Source organism: Harpia harpyja, chromosome 10 (assembly GCF_026419915.1).
Source record: "Harpia harpyja isolate bHarHar1 chromosome 10, bHarHar1 primary haplotype, whole genome shotgun sequence".
Classification (NCBI taxonomy): Eukaryota; Metazoa; Chordata; class Aves; order Accipitriformes; family Accipitridae; genus Harpia; species Harpia harpyja.
In genome coordinates, this window is record NC_068949.1 from 19,890,641 (window position 1) to 19,909,254 (window position 18,614).

The window sequence follows — 18,614 nt, forward strand, 5'->3', positions numbered from 1 at the left end:
TTCCTCCCTTTTCTTTCCCAGGTATTAAAGTTCATACTGCGCATGTAAAATAGGTAGTTTTGATGGTAGTGAGGGCAAATACTCGCTATTAATTTCCTAAAGAGGTATGATATAAACTGCTATAATTCCAGCATCCCACCATTGTGCTTCAGCCCCACCTTCTTCCCCCCAAAGGAACAAATCCTCATTAAATTGTCATGTTCACTCTGTATTTCCTTTCTCGTTGCTCTTGGCTGATGACAAAGATTTTTGTGTGTAAATAGAAGCACCCTTCATCTGCCCACACCCCATGCCTGGCAGACTCTCTGAATGGAGCTGCAATCCTGCATCTCTGACATCAGAATAATTATTTATGGAGATTCAGTGCCTGGCATGCCAAGCACAGAACAACAGTGTCACTTAGGAATTGGATAGAAACCAGTAACACATCTATATGTGACAGTCACTGGCTAGTTTCCCATTTGACCGGTCATCATAACAGAGAGGAAAAGAACATAGAATAAAGACCCCCTTTAAAAAAAAAAAAAAAAAATTGCCAATTTGTATAGTGCACTCAGTCATTTGACATTTATAATTTTGAAGATAAATGTTCACCAAGCACTGAACTGAATTTAAATGACATAGTCCTGGACAACTGGCTCTAGGTGGTCCTGCTTTAACAGGAGGGTTGGACCAGATGTTCTTTCTGTATCCCAGCAGATAATTTTCTGGACCTGTAATGAAAGATGGAAGGCCTGTGTTCTGAAAGATTATCTGTGGATGATAGAATATCAGCCAGATATCACCCTACATATACAGTACTTCAGCCTGAAATCATCAAATTTGTTTGCTATGGGAAGTAGTAACACAGTGTCCTTGTTAGTTTCTCTGCAACTCTCAATTATCTACTCTACTTGCAATTTCCATCTTTTTTATTTTTAACTTCCCTTGCTCTTTTTTTCCAAAAGCAGGTTCCTTTCTTCCTTTTTACAATAGCCAGTTAAGTTACTGTGCTGGCCCATGTTGCCTAAAAAAGCCTCTGTGAATTGTCTTAAAGGGTGTATTTCAAGACTTTTGATACCCAATACTACTTGTACAGCCTACAGTAACACACTGTTCACCTAAGCAATATGATGCCATGACAGGATTATAGTTTCTGGAATCGAGCCATTTTTTACCTACCCTAGTACCATAATGAAACTTGAGAGTTTTCCTTTAGTAATTTAAAAATGTGATTCTTCCTCCCCTCCTCAATGCACAGGTTTTGGGTTTTTTGTTTGTTTGTTTGTTTTTTTAAATAATGTTGTTTAATAGAAACCAGCAGCTTGCATGCAGGAGTCAGGCTATGGCTCTGGGGGATAGCTTCCGTTATGTTTTTTCGTAATGAGTTTTTAACAGAAAGGCATTGCATACTCTTCCATTTTTTGAAAATATACTGAGATCCTAGTGAGAGGATTTTTGGAATGGAAGAGGCCTTCCATCTTTCCACATGTGTAATTTCCTTCTTTTCACAGCCAGATCTCTTTGCATTGTTTTGATTACAGCTGTCAATCCTGCATCCTCTAAATTCCACATCACGTATTATCACCTTTAACTTTTAACAGACTGTTATTGTTCCAGCTGTTCAGTTCTTTGCAAATGGTATCACTTTTTTAGTCATAAGTGTTTTTTCTTTCTCTTCACTGTTCATATCACTGTACTACCTTTTCCTATGGGAATTTACATATCAGTCTGTAACAAACACCACCATTGGCACTGCAATTTTATGACTTTTTCTTGCAGCCATCAGGTGGTTATACATCTGTCCCCACCAAGCTCATCCAACTTTAACTGAAGGTATTTCCTTGCTTAAGGCTTTGTTAGCTTATCAGCCTGACAGGCTATTTACAGATAGTTTTTCACTAATTGCAATTCAAGTTACTTAAATCTGAGAGCCTTAGTTCTTACTCCAAAGCAAAAGTTACCCCCCTCCCATCAGATGATAATTCCTTCCCAGCAATGTGTAGTCTTTCATTCCCCATTTTCATGCTGGCCATTTTGACAACTGTCCTTTTATGTTGTGATTTCAGTTTATTGCTTCATACTTTCTACAGCTGTATATGACAAAGTCATTGTTTTCACTGTTCATAAGAAGTGTGCATTTGCAGGTGTGGTTTATGACTCTTTCAGTCAAAGATAAACACTTGTTCCTTGTCTGAAAGGGTGATTTATTTATTTCCCCCCAACAGCCTATAGAAATCTCTAGTTGTATTTCTTGCTTTTTTTACTAACACAAACACAAAATTTATATTTGGCAAAGATACCTCAACAGTTAACATGTTCCTTTGTCAGTATAAGTGACAATATTACCCCTGCTGACAGGCCAGAAATGAATGAGAAAAGGTACTAGGAACACTACCAGTACACCACATCAGAATCCTTTTCTGTACTGCAGTGATTGCCTTTGATGATCCACCTCCTCACCAATCAGTCTCTCTATTCAGAAGTCATTTTCCTGTAAAATTTGGCCTCAATGATTGAATTAAACCTCTTTTTCTGGATTTATTTCCTATGTAATTTTCTTGTCCTTTGATCTGAATAGTATCTGTTTAGTTTACTGGAAACAAGACTTTTAACTTAGGAAATAAACACAGTTTTCCACAAACTTAAAGTAACTTCACTCTCCTTCTATTTTATTCTGTTCATGAATCATGTAAATGTCTCTAGGATTGATCCTTATTCTCATTGCCTAATTTTCGGTGTGTTTGTTAATAACCATCTTCTCTTAAGTAATAAGCACTCTGAATAGCTTTAATGTATTATCACTGACTTCTATGGCGTCCATTTCCAGGCAGCTATGGGTTGACATGTAGTCATGCAGAGTGTTCTCTCAACTTCTGTCACTTCAGAGGTACCCAAGAATTACTCAGTGGATGTGATGCCCTGTTTTAAACAAACAAACAGAAACCCCAACCCAACAGTAACGACAAAGAAGTTAACTTTGCTGATGTATACTGATACAGTCTTGGAGGAGGGGTGTTGGGGTTTTTTGGCCTTTGTTTGGGTTGGGTTTTTTTTTCTTCTTTTTCTTCTTTTTTTCTTTTTTTTAATATTTCCTGTAGCAAATCAATTTGAGTTACTTCTTGGTCTCTTAAGGGTTCTGCATAGATAAGCTTGAGAACAACTAGCGAATAGCTGACCACTTCATGGTATTTTGTTTGTTATAATAGTGTCTTAACATTTGGCAGCTCCCTGGAGGAATTTTTGAAGATTTGGTTGGTCTGTAATGATTTGAATGGAAATACAGTGTGTGTGAATACCCTTCTCCTGCATTCCAGACAGCATGTCTGGAATACGGTGTCTTTCACTACTCCCTGATGCTCTTTATCAGTCTGTGCATTCAGGAAATCGTTTTGGTGTCAGCAGTTTTCTTTGGGGGCTATAAAACAGTATGGTGAGACAATGCTCTCAACTCCTCTGCAGGAGAAGATGTGAAGGAACAAGCGCTGGTGGAGTCTTATCCCCTTGGTCGGTGTGGAGCAGTTGACCCTCATCATTGTCCCCCTTAGGTTTGGGTTGGACGCTTTTGTCTAGGTTATGCTTTCATTGTGTGGTTGTAAGCCTGACAAATGTAGGGTTTGAGCTTTCCCACCAGGGCGCTCCCTAAACGCAGAAACTTCAGCTGTATTTTCCTTGGTCATGGTAACAGATTTTACTCTCTGTTGTATTTTAGCTCGGCAAAGTTCTGCGAGGACTTTTTGAATTGACATATCTGCCCTTTTTTCTACTTGCTGGTTTTGAGTATTAGGTTGTAGGTTTTCTTTCATGTTGATCTTTCTAGAACCAGTGTTCAGTTCTTTCTAAAGTCTTAAACTTACTGAAGTTGAAAGTTTGTTTTACATGCTGGTGGGTTTGTTCAGCTTGTTGTATTCTGCACTAAAACAAAAACCGAAGTGCTACCCATTCTTTTGTCCTTGCATGTTACGTGATCCTCATTGCTTTCATAACCTATTAGGTTTTCTGTCTGTCAGATGAAACTGTTTCCACAGTTCATTATTTTACCTTTCTGTTTCCTTTCCTCAGTGTACTGCTGCTTGTTTTTACTAATGTTTTATTTTACCTGCATGCAATTCTGTTCTGTGCTCTCCGCTATTTCAAGACTACTTCAAAAGATATATGTGAAGAAATGTATCTAAATGGTAACTTCTGATATGTAATCCTATTCTAGTCCTCATAAATTATTGAAAGAAAGTAAATATTTTAGCATGCATTTTCCTACAGCAGGCATAAGTCTTTACTCCCCACCCCTTCCCAAGCTTGGGGAGAAACCCAGTTGATCATGCTTTGCAATACATCTTACAAGTCTTCTTTTAATGTTTTCTGTCATGATTTACAAGGCCATCAAGAAATAATACTCTGAACTTCCCTGGTTTTGTTTTTTATAAAAGCAAGCAATGAAAAATGCTTGACTGTACAATGGATGGTCTTCTGTTTGTTTGCAAGCAAGAATTGGCACACATTTATAAGATGAGTTTAAAAAATTATCATAAAATTCAGGCATTCTGTTAGCTTGTGACAGATTGCCTTTTGCATTAGTTGAACCTGTCGTACAAGTGTATTTCTCAGAGAGTAATGAGTTTATTAAAATTCAAAATATGTTCATGGTATTTCTTAAAAGTAGGTGTTTATGCATTGGTACCCATTTTCCCACCTCAACATTATATTGATTTGGCATTAAGGTACATCATGGTCAGGTTAACAAGTTTCCCAGCCCTGTTTCTCTTAATTTTTTTTCCTTTTTTTTTTTTTTCTTCAAAAACTGTGCTACCCTGTCCCCAAATATGAAGCTAACTGAGCAGTGGTTTCTGTGTGGCTGTATTATCCCTTCAATCATTGATTATTAGAGTAATCATCTAAGAATTGTATTTGGTATGTACTACAATAATGGATCTTTGTGGTTTCTGCGAAGTCCAGCATTTGGACTACAATTATGGAAGATATGATTGCTCCAGCTTCTGTTTTTCAGGTTTTTCTTTTATACAACATATGGTGGAAGTCCTGCAAAATCTTGCTTTAGATTAAGTCAATGCATACTCAGGACTTAATGCATGTACTGCATTACGGGCAAAATGCATTTTGCCCACACAATGCATCGCTGCTGTAGCCTGTGTCAGGAGTTGGTAGAGTGCCGCTTACCTGGACGCTGGCCAGGGAGGTGACTTCCATACGGTTGGGTTCTCAGAGCCCAAGGGCAGCTCACGTGAAAAATGAGTCGTGAGGCTTTCCGAAGCAGATGAATGAGTTGCACTTGGCAGGACATGCAGTACGTACATTTTTCACAAATCCAGGTTGTCTGAGAAAGCAGGTGAGTTACTGCAAGGTGGCATAATTTGGTTAATGGAGATTTAGCCTTTAGGCTTGTACATTTTAAGACCAGTTTGACTGGTTAAAGCGCGGAAGGGAAGTACTGTTGTGTCAAATATGCAGTCAGTTAGAAAAAGAATACAAAGCTGGAAGCACAGGTCACTTTCCTTCTGCTGCATCAGGATGTCAGATGCAGTAAAAGGCTTTTAGCATTCAGCTATAAAAGCTGGTTTAAAGGAAATGAAGAGTAGTGAATTTTTCTGATGAAAAAGTAGTTTACTGAAGTTTTTTGGTTTGGGGGTTTTTTTGTTTTGTTTTTGGGGTTTTTTTTTTGTGAGTATCCACAAATCTGATTTAACATTTGTGAGACCTTTTGTACAACTATTGAAAATGTAAGCTTGTTAGTAAATCAAGCAAAGATAAACTTTTTGGACTTTTTTTAAGGATAAGAGGGGGAATATTTGGATCGTATTGATCTGTGTTTTTACAGCACTTAAGAGGCATACATCTCTTGGCTGGTATTATGTGTTGACAACAATATCATTGCATTTGAGATGAAAGTATTTGTTGATGTACTTGTAAATAGTGATAAGCTAATGAAAAATAACCTTTTCTAGTACTAAGATGAATGGCTTCATCTTAGTCAAGAAAGCTTCTTTCCTAAGGCTAATTAATTAGCCTGTCTTTATTTAAAGCAGTCTTGTCTTGCTTGGCACCATTTTGGGACTGTGTGCACAAATGTTCTCCTTTCTTGAAGAAGATTGTCACTGGGGATGCTGTCAAAGGTGGGGCGGGGGGGCGGGGGAAGGGGGCAAGAGGTGGAGGAGCAGAGGTATAACTCTTGCCTCCTTTTACTATGTTTTAGATTCCTAGAGCAGCTGTTGCATGCTTTTGCAGGACTTGTGTAGTGGACATTGTCCATGGGACTGCTGCTGGGATTAACACTGATATTAGTGATGGACTGTTGTTAATCCAATGCCCTTTTCTCTGTGTAAAGCACACCAGCCTTCCTGATTTATCTCCTCCTTCCTCTTGTGCCCCTTGCATCCTGTTCGTCTGTTTTGCTTACAAGCAGCCCCAGGATGAGATAAGCTTTTGAACTTCTCTGTAAGGATGAGAAGGGGACTTTTTTAGTGTTATGCATATACTGATGTGTCAGGTCAATTGAGAAGATGTGCAGGTTGCCACTGAATTTACCCAAGACCATGCAGTCTGTCAGTACTTGAATTAGGTTTGTCTGCCTTTACATTTTCACCTATTTATGAAACTCCCTGCTCATTGATGCATTCAAACTGTTCCAAATGAATACATATCCTGACTTTTTTAATCTGTCCATTTGGGGTTTTCCCTATTTATTCCCTATACTATGAGCTTAAGACAGTGCATTTGTATTATTACTGGGTTTTGTATAATCTTGCACTGCCATTTAAAAGTGTGAGATCCGTAGTGCTTATGGATGAAGGGGCTCCATCTGGATGGGGGAGTGAAACAAAGTAGTAGGAGAAAGCCCAAATGCAGCCTCCATTAAGAATTCTTTTGAGCGATGTGAGTTTGTGTCTTTCTACGGAATGCAGGCTATTCCTGCAATTTTTTTATTTCTTCAGTTCTCTATTAGAGTGTATACATACATTATTATGCAATAGTTAGATTAAAAGAACAGTCTGTGCTTGTAAATTTTCATTACAGAATTACAGTAACAGCTGAAAGGAATAATAACAGGGATCTTATTATTCTAGATGCTGTATGTATGATCGCCCTGACCCTGCAGTTATTTTGGTGTGGGAACTTTAAAGCACATGTAGTTCTACTTAAAAGTTGGAGGGAATTTTTGCATTCTGTGGTACCTTCCTGAACTGGCTTTAGAGATAATAAGCTAGTCCTTGCAACTCATTAGCATTTGATCAGATGAAATAACTTTGAAATTCTTTCCTTGAAAAGACAGTGATCAGAGCGCATTATTTTACTATCATATCTTTTGTTTCTTCATTTTTAAAAAAAGTGTAATAAAGTTACATCCTAACAAGTTAATACATATGTCAGCAACTTGTTTCAATTGTATAATTATGCAAACTATTTCTAGAATTTCTCTTTTGGGTAGAAAATAATAATCTCCTGTATACATTTAGGCCTTTAACTTTCACATCTGTGATCTATATCTTTGAGTTTGCTCTCATGTGTCTGGGATAAAATGAGCAGAACTAAAATTACGGTTGAATTAATTGTCAGCATGTTGTGAAACAATACACCAAACTCTCATCTCTGAGGTGGAAGAAGAACTCTTTGTATTGGTATAGCTGTCTGAGAAGACAGTAGGCATCATCGTTCATCTCTGATATTAAGAAAGCTGAGACTTAAAAGATCCTACAAGCCTCTTTAATGTATGACTGCCCCTTAGAGGAAACTTGATGTGTAGTCCAGTTGCAGTGATTGTAATGTGCTCGTTTTAGCCAACGTTGTTAACGATAAAGCCCGTTCCTCTCGATTTGTTGGCAAGTCAAATCTTTAACTTCATGTACTGGACTGACAAATTGCAACATGTGAAAACATAGAATTGCATTAAAAATAAATGTTGGCAGTAGCACAGAGCAGAGTAGTATGTCTGTGCTGCTAGATAAAGGAAAAGAGCCCCTGTCACTATGGTAGTTTCTGAGGTGTTTGCAATTGTGAATGCAAACTTGCCTTGCCTTTTAGGCAACTTGTAAGTTCATGAGTAGGGAACCTAGTCACGCAAACTTAACTTGCAACACAGACAGGGCCTTTCTGCTAGCATGGGATCTGACTGGGGTTGTTCTTGTCAACTTACTGATGAAAACTTATGTGACTTGTTTCATTTTTGAACAGGATTCTGCAACCAAATATACAGGATTTTTTAAATTAGTGTTAACTTCTTTAGTGAAGTTGTATTGTTCTTTTGAGGAATTCCCTGACTGCCAATTTTTTATCTCTTGGTCAGGTACGACTGGTAAAGCATCATCTCCACCACCTGTAATAGACACGAGACAGATGAGTGAGAAGCTGGAGACGATACTATATCAGCTCCGTCAGGTAACTCGAGAGAGGGATGAGCTGCGCAAGCGACTTGCACTTTCATCTCCTGGATCAACTTTTGATGACTGCAGGTAAAAATAAAGGACATGCAACATTTTAATTTAGTCCTCAGTAGTGTTTTCAAGTGTTTTGACTCCTCCTTGCCTGTAAAGCAGCAATTGCAATGTATATATGTTGCTTGTAACCTACTTGCATCCTGGTGATGTGTGTGTACATAGGTGACCATATCCAGGTTTCAGAGCTGCCTGTTGAATGCCTATTGCCACTTTCTCCAGCAATTTTGCTGTGGGAATGGGGAGAGTAGGGCTAATCTCTATGTTGAAAGAAGAAAGCAAACAAGTTGTTTAGGCTTCCTGGATTATGCTGTGGGAAGAGAAAGACAACAGTTGGTGAAGCATTTGCTGTTTTGAAAGCAGGAGAGAAAAAAGGGAATAGCTCTGAATACTTGGCTGGAGGACAGAAATTAGGAGAGGAAAAATCTCAGGTATTCCTGTGCTTCTGCAAGGAGAGGGAGGTTTGGACTTCTGTTGAGGGGAGTAAGTGTTTTTTAGGAGATACACTTTCTGGTATACATATATTGGGGGACTGCATAGCATTAAGATGTTGAGAGTAAGGAACTCTCCTCCACTGAGAAGTTGTGGGTGCTGCCAAATTAAAATAACGTGTTCAAAGTCAGTTAATAGCCAGCAGCCTTATGCAGCTCATTCTATTTTGAAGGTTGAAAAGTTATGAGGAAGATAGTACTCAGGGAGAGTATGAGTTAATTGTAGATAAGGGTTTTATTGGGTATAAAACAGAACTGGTTTATTTTAGAGGGTTAAAGATCTGCTGTTTATAAATGTGACTTTGGGCACACTGAGCAGGTACTTTTTGCCTGCAGTAAGCACAAGTAAGGGAAATTTTTTGAATGTTGGAAAAAATTATCTGTCACGGAATCTGAAATAAGAGCAACGAACAGATTTTCTGGGAGGTGTTGCCATAATGCATAACTTCTCTGAACTTCAGTGTTTTGTTGTTGTTGTTTATATCTGTTACTTTGTCAGCTCTACCTGTGTGTGGTCAGGTAGTTAATTAAACTTTTTGTCCTTATGAGATAAGGTCAAGATAATGAACCAGTGTCCTGGAATTGAGAGAATCTGGGCATTTTATTCACTCCTTAGCTACTCACCTTAATGCCCCTTTCTTCCCCCCATGAGTTCTGAGGGCTACTTTAAGAGCTTTGTGTTCTATCTAAGGGTCTCCAAGCATTGTGGGGATGGGAGAGGAAAAGGTTGTCAAGTGTCAACATCTTTTGCATAGCTTCCAGTTACTTATTTATACGGAGGGATTTCTTATTTGAAGTCACTAGAGCTTAGGCATTGAGGATTTTATAGCTTACAATAATGTCCTCCATAATCCAGGATGCTATTAATAAAGTTCTGATGAGCTGTCCTCTAGACTGCCCTAGTTTTTTTCTCTTTAATTGTCAAATCAATCTTCTGCTGCTGGTGTAGGATTTGTATGTTGTGGAAAATATATATGTTTACAGCTTAAGGAACAACTCATCAAAATAAATATTGTATTTGGGCAGTGCTTCGACAGTATATGTTAGATGGAGGATGCTGCCTTCCAATTACATATTTGAAGAGTGGGAAATGAATGAAGATTATTAGCTGACATTTTTTTCCTCCAGTGTAAAAGCAACTACTCCTCCCATCCACATACACATCTATGGTTTTTGAAAGCTTGCTGGTATTTTTTTTTTACTTTTATATGAGGAAAGAATGAAAAACAAACTAATCTTCAGCCTTCCAGGAGTCAAAGCCCAGACATTGCAAACTGTTACGGTGAAGTTTGAAAGCTGAAAGATTATTATTTAGATGGTGACTTTTACTACCCAAAAAGGGCTTTTGCTTTTCTGGCTGTGTATGCTGCTTTAACCATGGCCGTACCAAACACAGGTGGTGTAGAGGCAAATCTTGACATGTCATGATGGCGTGCTTCAAAACAGTTGCAGCTCGCAACACATTCGTAGGCTGGGCTGTGCTGGCTGTGAAGGCTGGCAGTTGCAAAACTGAGAGCTGTTTTCCAAAGCAAGTGTTGACTAAGTCTAGAGCAGTGGAAGAGGAGCCACAGAAGTGGATTGTGATGTGCTGAATCAGATGAACATGTGTCATCCTGCTGGACAGGATTAGGATTGCTCATGATGTGCTTGTGTCACTTGACAGTGACTGTACGCATGCACGTGTTGTGATTAAGCAAAGATTTGACCAAATAATTCAGTGCGCTCAGGGTGCACTTTATAGACTTAAACTTGCTGTTCTTACTACTTATGTAGTAGTAGAAAAGAACTGCAATACAAGTAACACCCCTGAAAACTTCCTTTGAAAAGACTGTTTTATGTGTAAGCTGTAGGTGGTGGTGGTGGTGATGGAATTGCAATAGTAAATGATAACATTTTCAAGTTGTTGGGTAGGCATTGCCCACAAAGTTGGATCTGCTGTTGGCATTAGCTTTTATATCAGCATAGGATACGTGTAAATGTCAGTCTTACTGTGGCCTTGATTTATGTTCAGGGTAATTCTACTGGAATACAAAGGATTTTTAGAGTTGTTATATGAATACCAGAAAAACCGCTGGACCTTTGAAACTAGCATTTGAAATTTTGTTAACGTTTGAAGCAATGCTTCCAAAATAGTAACTGAAGCCTCTCCTTCGTTGAAATCATAGTTTTCTGTATTTTGTGAGGCATTTTAGCATAAAACTATGGTGGCCTTACTTAAGCAAGGGTCAACCACTACACGCATTTGAATGGACTGCTTTGTTGCAACAGTTTTGGTTTTTGACTTCTGACCAATATTCCTCCTGTGCATATCCCTGTTTTTCTTGCTGAGATATAAGCCCTTGGAACAGTACTGTCAAACATATGGCCTTGGCTATCCAGGTGTGTTTTATTTCATGTAGCTGAGCTAGAATGCAGGATGTTACTGGTGGCATTGTTCCTTCCTCATTGTGTAGGTAGGCTAACTTCTACAGTTACCTACGTGGTTTCCATATGTTTATAGGATTTTTTTTATTTATTTATTTTAAGAATAGTGCTAGTTTTACTTCAGCAATATAAGAAATACATGTGATTAATATTAGACTTGTAGTTCTCATCATAGCTTTGAGACTGACTTAATAGTTTTCCTTTAGTAAAAATTCATACACTGAAATATATTTGCACAAATATGACTTTATGATTACAAGCTTAATGTGAACATGTGTTAATGGGTCTTAGTAAGCTTAACGCTTCAATTGAGAGTTAAACTGTGCTTCAGTTAATGTTGTAATTTTAATGACTGTGGTGGACAGATGGTATCTACTTTCAATAATTTCACCCTAAAGTCTAATTTAAATCAGTACTTGGGTTTTTAGTGGTTCTGTCAAGGGTGTGAACATTTCAAATTGAGTTTTACTTATGCTAACTAGGGTTGTATTTTAAAAAAATAACACTGCAGTAGTTGCGGTAATATGTCTATAACACTGTATGAATAACGTACTACTTCTTTTGGCAACCCTAAAAGACATCCCTGTGGATGTGACTTGAATATTTGGTTACTTTATATGAATTTGGCTTTTAATTGTTGCTAAAGTCTGTCAGTCAAGGGAGGGTTTTTTTGGTTTTGTTTTCCCCAGGAGCACTTCTCTAGAGAAAGGAGAAAAAGAAGAACTACAGTTTAAGGCCTTACTGCTCAGCAACCCAAGTGCAACTGGGTTGCTAAAAAGCACCTTCATATCATACACACGCTCCCTAAAAGTCTGTGAATCAGATGTAGCTGGCATTTATTTTTTTCTTTTTTCTTTTTAACAACTCTCACCACTGCAGTAGTGTGAAACTATTTTCTTTTTGATTCAATTGCCAGCTGCATTTCAGTTCCAGAATCCATGTTGCTGGTTTTGTATGAAAGCAAAGAGAATTCTAATTGCTTTTCAGGCTGCATTTACAGTGAAGCTGCTTGGGGGAGAGTGAGGTGGGAGGCAGAAAGAGTGATCTGTGCAGCGATGGAGCAAATCTGATACAAGAATAAACAGAGTTAAATTAGAGAGCAATTGTTTCCTTTTAGGGTTGGATTTGTTTGGTTTTTTTCATTGCCTGTGGAGTTATAAGAGACCCAGGAGATCACACAGGGACAGCTGTCAGAAGCTTCATTTTGAAACTAGAAAATTTAATGGTGCAAAAATTTTGTGACCATGTAGAGGAAGAACAGTTAATTTAGAGTGTCTTTTAGAAACTTAGTGCTTCGAAACAAGAAGGCATAATCCTGCTAATTTTGTTTCTAGCATGATTTATGATTTTTCTAATAAATAAAGGTATCATATGCAAGGACCACGCACTCTAGACATAATCGATGTTGGTCAATTGCTTGGCAAGGTAGATTATTTTAGAAAATTTCTCCTCTCCCAATCATCCTGATATACTAAAAAAAATTTCAATCAAAAGTTTTCTTTTGACTGACTTTGGCTTTTACTTTGTTCAGCTTACTGAAAGTTGCTTAGTGGAGATTATATTGTATTGGAGATTCCTAATAATTACTTGAGTAAAATTTGTGTTATCTTACAGAAGTATGAAGTAGATTCTGACATGTTTTCTCATTCATTTATAGTAGTTTAGAAGAACATGGTAACATTCAATCAGATATGTAGTTCAGCAGAATGACTTGGTCAAATTATTTAAATTCAGTGCTTGATTAGTCACGCTGGTCAAATTCTGCCAGCACAGATGCATGTGTTTGGTGTCTCATTGGAAGTCTTTCTCTGAAGGCTAACCCTGATTTTCCTAGGGAGCTATAGGCAATACCCTCCAGCTGCTGCCTAGATGAGAAGTTTTTCCTAGTCCAGGTCTCCATGCCCCCCCCACCTGACTTTGGCCACTTCTATTCAGCCGCACTCTTAATGCAGCTCTGTGCTTTTTCTTTGAGAGTTTTGACATGGTAGCGCAGGAAAGGTGAGCATACTGTGATTGACTTGTTCTTGTATCAAGTGACAGTTCTGCTCTGTGATAATACTGCTGCTCAGAAGAGAGGTACATGCATGCTCAGTACTATTTTTGGCAGTGTTAGTGATAGACAGAATTATCTCATTATTAGATGTTATGTCTTAGTATAAAATAAATACAGGTTAAAGTCAGTGAATTTTTATTTGTGGTTGCATCTTAATGTGAAGTGGTCAGTATTTAAATTAAAGCATAATGTAACCTGAGTATCAACAGTTGTGTGATACTATTTTTTCATTGGATAGTAATTTCCCAGACTTTTCATTCTCTTTAGTAGCGGATGTTTGACTTCATATTCTTTTTCCATGCTAGGCCTAGTCCAAAACTGAATCATGATTATGAAAGACTGAAGATTCAGTGCATGAAGGCCATGTCAGACCTACAGTCTCTGCAGAATCAACACACCAAGACACTAAAAAGGTGTGAAGAAGCAGCAAAAGAGGCAGATTTTTATCAGTAAGTATTAGTAAAACTGTACAAGGTAAGAGTTTACCAATCTGTGCTAGATCATAAAGTATTAGAGCACGGTAATCAAATAATTTTTTAATTCTGTTTTTCCACATTAATTGCAAGGTTAATGTTTGCCTGCATCTGATTAAACGTTTCTGGCCTATTTGAAGTGATAAAGTACGGATTGCTTGTTTTACTTTGAGGAATTTGTCTTGATGGGACACTGACAAGTAAAGCCTAGTTACTGACTTGCAATTACAATCCAGTAGTCTTACTGTCAGACTGGAGAGCAGAATGTAATTTGAGAGAATGTAATTTCTTACTCTTTTTTAATAGGTTGTGATAGCTCTCATGCCGATTTGTGTAAGTTTTAACACAGGTTTAGACCAATTGTAAGCGTTTATGAAAATGCAATAAAACAGGGGGAAAATGGTGAATATTTCTAGCTTGTATTTCTGTTTAAAAATCAGTTGTTGATGCAAGTAGGAACATGTTCTCTTCACTTGAAAAGACAACAGCTCAGAAATAGAAATGCAGATAAATTCTTGAAGTTTACTTCACTTAAATCTATACTGTAATGTATGACTAGTATTTAATGACAGCATTTGTTTTCATTGGGGGCTGCTAGTTCTTACATAGCACTTTCACCCACAACTCTTCAAGCCTTTAAAGATAGGCATCATTTCCCTATGTTCTTTTTCTAAAACCTGAAAATAGTATTAAAGGTTGTTGACAGGTGCAGATGTAGCGAGTCGTCTGGCTTCTTTACGAAGAGCTTTATTCCTAGTTTTATTTGAGGATTTTTGAGTATTTTAATTTGCTAGTGAATTTTGTGCAAAGCATTAGTGTACTGTACATTGTAGATGGATTCTTTTCAGAGCTGAGTTACCTGTGTCCATCCAATGCTGACATGAAACACTTGTATTCTTTATCCTAAAAAATGAGTGGTTTGCTCACCTTATTTAGAAGTTCTGTAGTCCCTGAAACCATACTGTGTTAACACACTGTTTATTTCAGTATTTCTGTGATAGTATAAAAGGATTTACCCTCTCATATCAGGAGAAGAACTCTTGAGTTCTAAAAGATAGAATGAGTGATTGAAATACTCAAGTATAGCACGAATATAGGCACATTCCTCAGAGACCAACAATTTAGGCTTCTGCAAAATGATGCATATATAGAAGTACAAGCTTTTGCATTTGTATTTACTACAGACTAAGATAATCTGGTCAGAAGAAAATATAGCAAATTTGGATTGATTCAGAGGTAATTCTTTTTATTATAAGAACTTATTTACTTGGATTTGAATAATTTAGTTTCCTACTTAAAGCTTCAGAGAGGCTGAAACTCACTGTTGGAGTTTAGGTGCCCAAAATATGACAACACATGTTGAAATCCATGCATGTGATTCCTGTTCATCCTATGAGTAATTCTTAGGGTGAAGAAAGGAATTGAGTAGAATATGTTATTCAAATGTTATTTTCTCCTGCAGTAATTCTTAAACCCCCATGTTTAAAATAATAATTAAAAAAGGCAGATTAATTACCTACATGTAAAGATTATGTGTGTTTAATTGTATGAATATAATTTGTCAAAGTTTTTTTTGTTTTGGTTTGGTTTTTTTTAGCAGGTTGTTCTAATTTCCATTTTAATGCTTTGGGTCATTCTGTACAGTAAATGCTGGTATTTCACTTCACAAGGAAGGAATACAAAGTATCTTAAAATGTGAATTGGTTCTATTTGTTGCTGCGTGTTATGGGGTTTGGGGGTTTTTTTTGTTGTTGTTGTTTTTTGGGTTTTGGGGGGCGGGGGGTTGGGTTTTTTTTAAATAAAAATGGACTTTAAGCATTTTACCAGCAGGTGTGAAAGTTCAGTTTGAATCATTCTGTTTCAACAACAAAAATACCTGTCAGTATCCAGATGTCACTCTTTATTTGATTTGCAGTAGTAAAATATAATAAATTGATTTTTCTGCTCTTTTTTGGCAGTGGTCTGGTCTAATTTTGGGCTGCTACCTTGAATTATGATCTGAATGATAGCCTCCTCATGTGGCTCTCAGTTGTTAATTTTTAAGTGGGAGTGTATTTCTTTCAGTAATTATGGCTTGCATACCAAAGTTTGGAGTAACTTTGATAGCTTTTTACCTGCTTGAAAGTAGTTGAAACATACATAGTGTGTTTTAGTTGTAGAGTATTTTTGTTTGTTTGGGGTTTTGTGTTTGTTTGTTTTTAAAACAATAGCATACAAGGAGATTTTTTTGTAGTTTTCATCTGTATTTTGGTTAGCTGCTGCTCAGCTGAGGGGCCCAAGATAAAGTGGAGGTGATTAGTGGGATAATTCCTATTATCTCCAGGATCACCTTATGCTCACATTACACCATTTCTGTTTGTCTATCTGCTTGCTATGAAATGGCATTGATGGGTGGCATAAATCCGTCATGTCTTCTGATACGTTTTAAGAGTACTGTGTACTTTCACATATTTTCATACTTATGTTCCTGATTGTTCTGATTTTTTTTTTCCTGGTGTTTAGAATACTCAAATATGCAGAATTGAATTAGTTTGACCTGCTTTCTTGGTAGGAAACTCATGCTTGAAATGAATTAGTCCAGGACTTCGTCCTTGCAAGTTGGCCTCTAAGAGAATTTTCTGTGTGCCTTGACAGCACGTTGCACAGTCGGCTGCTGAGTGACCAGTCACAGCTGAAGGAGGACATGGATACCTTGAAGAGGAAAAACACGCAGTTGGTGCGAGAACATAATCATCTCCAGCAGTCGTGTGAGGAAATGAAGAGGCTTCACGATGAGGATCAGAAAGAGATAACGGACCTGCGCAGCCAGCAGCAGCAGGTAAGCTACAGCTTGTAGTGTACGTGCTGGAAGAGATCATGAATTGTTCCTTCGGTAAGTAAGTCTATAAAACTGAATGTGCAGCATTGCTGCCTTTTATGTCTTACTGATTCTAAAACATCCACTGTACACTTTATAGCGCTAGGGGAGAAAATGAGATTTTTGGATACTGATTGATTTTCTGTGTTTAGCTGGAAAGAATAATGAGGGATATAGAATATTAGGTGGTATTAAGAAATTTTGATGCAGAGGTGAAAAAAATGTACATGAGGAGGATTGTATATGCATGATATTTTTTTTAAGTGGGTGGAGAGGCATCGAAAGCCTAGCTTGAAGTTGCAAAGTGATTAAAAAGACGACTATTTTATGGGACAGGACTAACTTTAAACTTACATGCTATGTTTGTTTTTTGGAAAGAATCACAATTTTAAAAATTGACAGAGATGGGTTTGTGGGCTTTTTGTTTGGTTTTTGTGGTATGTGTGTCTTGTTGGGGTTGTTTTGGTTTTGTTTGTTTTTTTTTAAATTGTTCTATTGACACCATAAAGGTTAGGGGACTGACTGAGCTAAGTTTGGTTATTTAGGTTTGCAGATGCTATTCAGTTAGAAAAAAGCTACAGCTGATTAATGTTTTTGAACTTGAAACAAAAAAAAGACAAGCTTTTCAGGACTGGAAGAGGTGAACGTTTCAGAACTATGTGTAACAGGCTGTCTCCAGGCCAACGTTGTTCACACAGTCTGAAGAAAGAAGAGAGTAATAGTAAGGAGCAACTGGTTGTATCGGGTCAGTGGTTCACCTATGGAAAAGTCTGATCATTTAGTTAGAATAGTTACAGTAACGTGTGGAATGGTTAAACAGAGTATCTTGGTTAACTGTGTGTAGGTTGATTCACAGGGCAAACTTGCAAGTCAAACATTAGGCTTCAGAAGCAAAACCTATGCAAACAAAAATAATTATTTGCTAGGGTAGGAGGGGCAAAGGTCAAAGCAAGCTGGATGTGCTGAATGGTGCTTCAGCGGGTGCTTGAGGGCTAGTGCAAAGAGGAGTGAAGATTTGTATTTCCTTTTGATCCCTTCCTCTAACACTATCTTGAGAGTTCTGCTGTGAAATGGTTTAGTGGCTTGGCTCAGAGGATAGCAGAAATGGTTTGCTGTGTAAATCTCGGCAAATCGCGTAATTGTTCTGTGCCTCAGTTTCCCAGTCTGCAAAGCAGGAATGTAAAACCTCCGAGAGAAGGCTATTGTATTTTGAGGTTCTGTCCTAAAGTTTGAAATTATCTGGCAGCACAAAAGGAACCTAAAGTATCATTGTCAGTGTGTAATTAAGAAATTGAGCCTCGTGTCAACATCATGATTAAACCTTTAAAGAAGACTATGTGTGTGACTCTTGGTGAGAAAGTTGTGTAACTCCATTTCTCAGCATGTCAGAGTGAATCATGGTGTCTTGAAGGGGCGCCAAGAGTCTTATCTTGTCTGTGTCATTTCTCATCTGAATTAGTCTAACTCTGTGTTGATCCCTCTGACGTGTTGTTTCGTTGTCAGGCTGTAGCAAAACACATCATGGTGGCCTCAGAGAGCAAAAACTTTTGATCGGGTTACTCTTTGTGTGGGATTGTCATGGATTTGCTGTGTAGCAGCTGACCAGCTTAAGTTTCTGCTGCTCGCGTATGAAGTTTCTTGTTGCCATGGCTGTCTTCCTTGGTCCAGCTGGGACTATTTACTTTTTCTCAGACTGGGATTTTGAATGGGACACCTTCCTCATTACACTGCTTCCTGTTTATGGCATTTCTCCTCTATCAAATCTCTGTTAGCAAGTCTATGCTGAATTCCATCCAGTTTCTAGTATATTCATCCTTCTTTTCTTTGATTATTTAGTGTGTTTTTAGCAAAAAGATATTCTGTATGTGCTTTAGACAGTGAGAAGTGGTTTGT

At 37.7% G+C, this 18,614-nt stretch overlaps 1 protein-coding gene across 4 annotated transcripts in view; it reads left to right on the forward strand.

The window, feature by feature from the left end:
• Positions 1-18,614, forward strand: part of DLG5 (discs large MAGUK scaffold protein 5) — a 114,172-nt gene that overhangs the window by 46,218 nt on the left and 49,340 nt on the right. For all 4 annotated transcript variants that reach the window (XM_052799348.1, XM_052799349.1, XM_052799350.1 and 1 more), the window contains exons 3-5: positions 8,276-8,441; positions 13,697-13,840; positions 16,499-16,682. In XM_052799348.1, the coding sequence (XP_052655308.1) occupies positions 8,276-8,441; positions 13,697-13,840; positions 16,499-16,682 (494 nt within the window). The remainder of the gene's footprint in view (positions 1-8,275; positions 8,442-13,696; positions 13,841-16,498; positions 16,683-18,614) is intronic.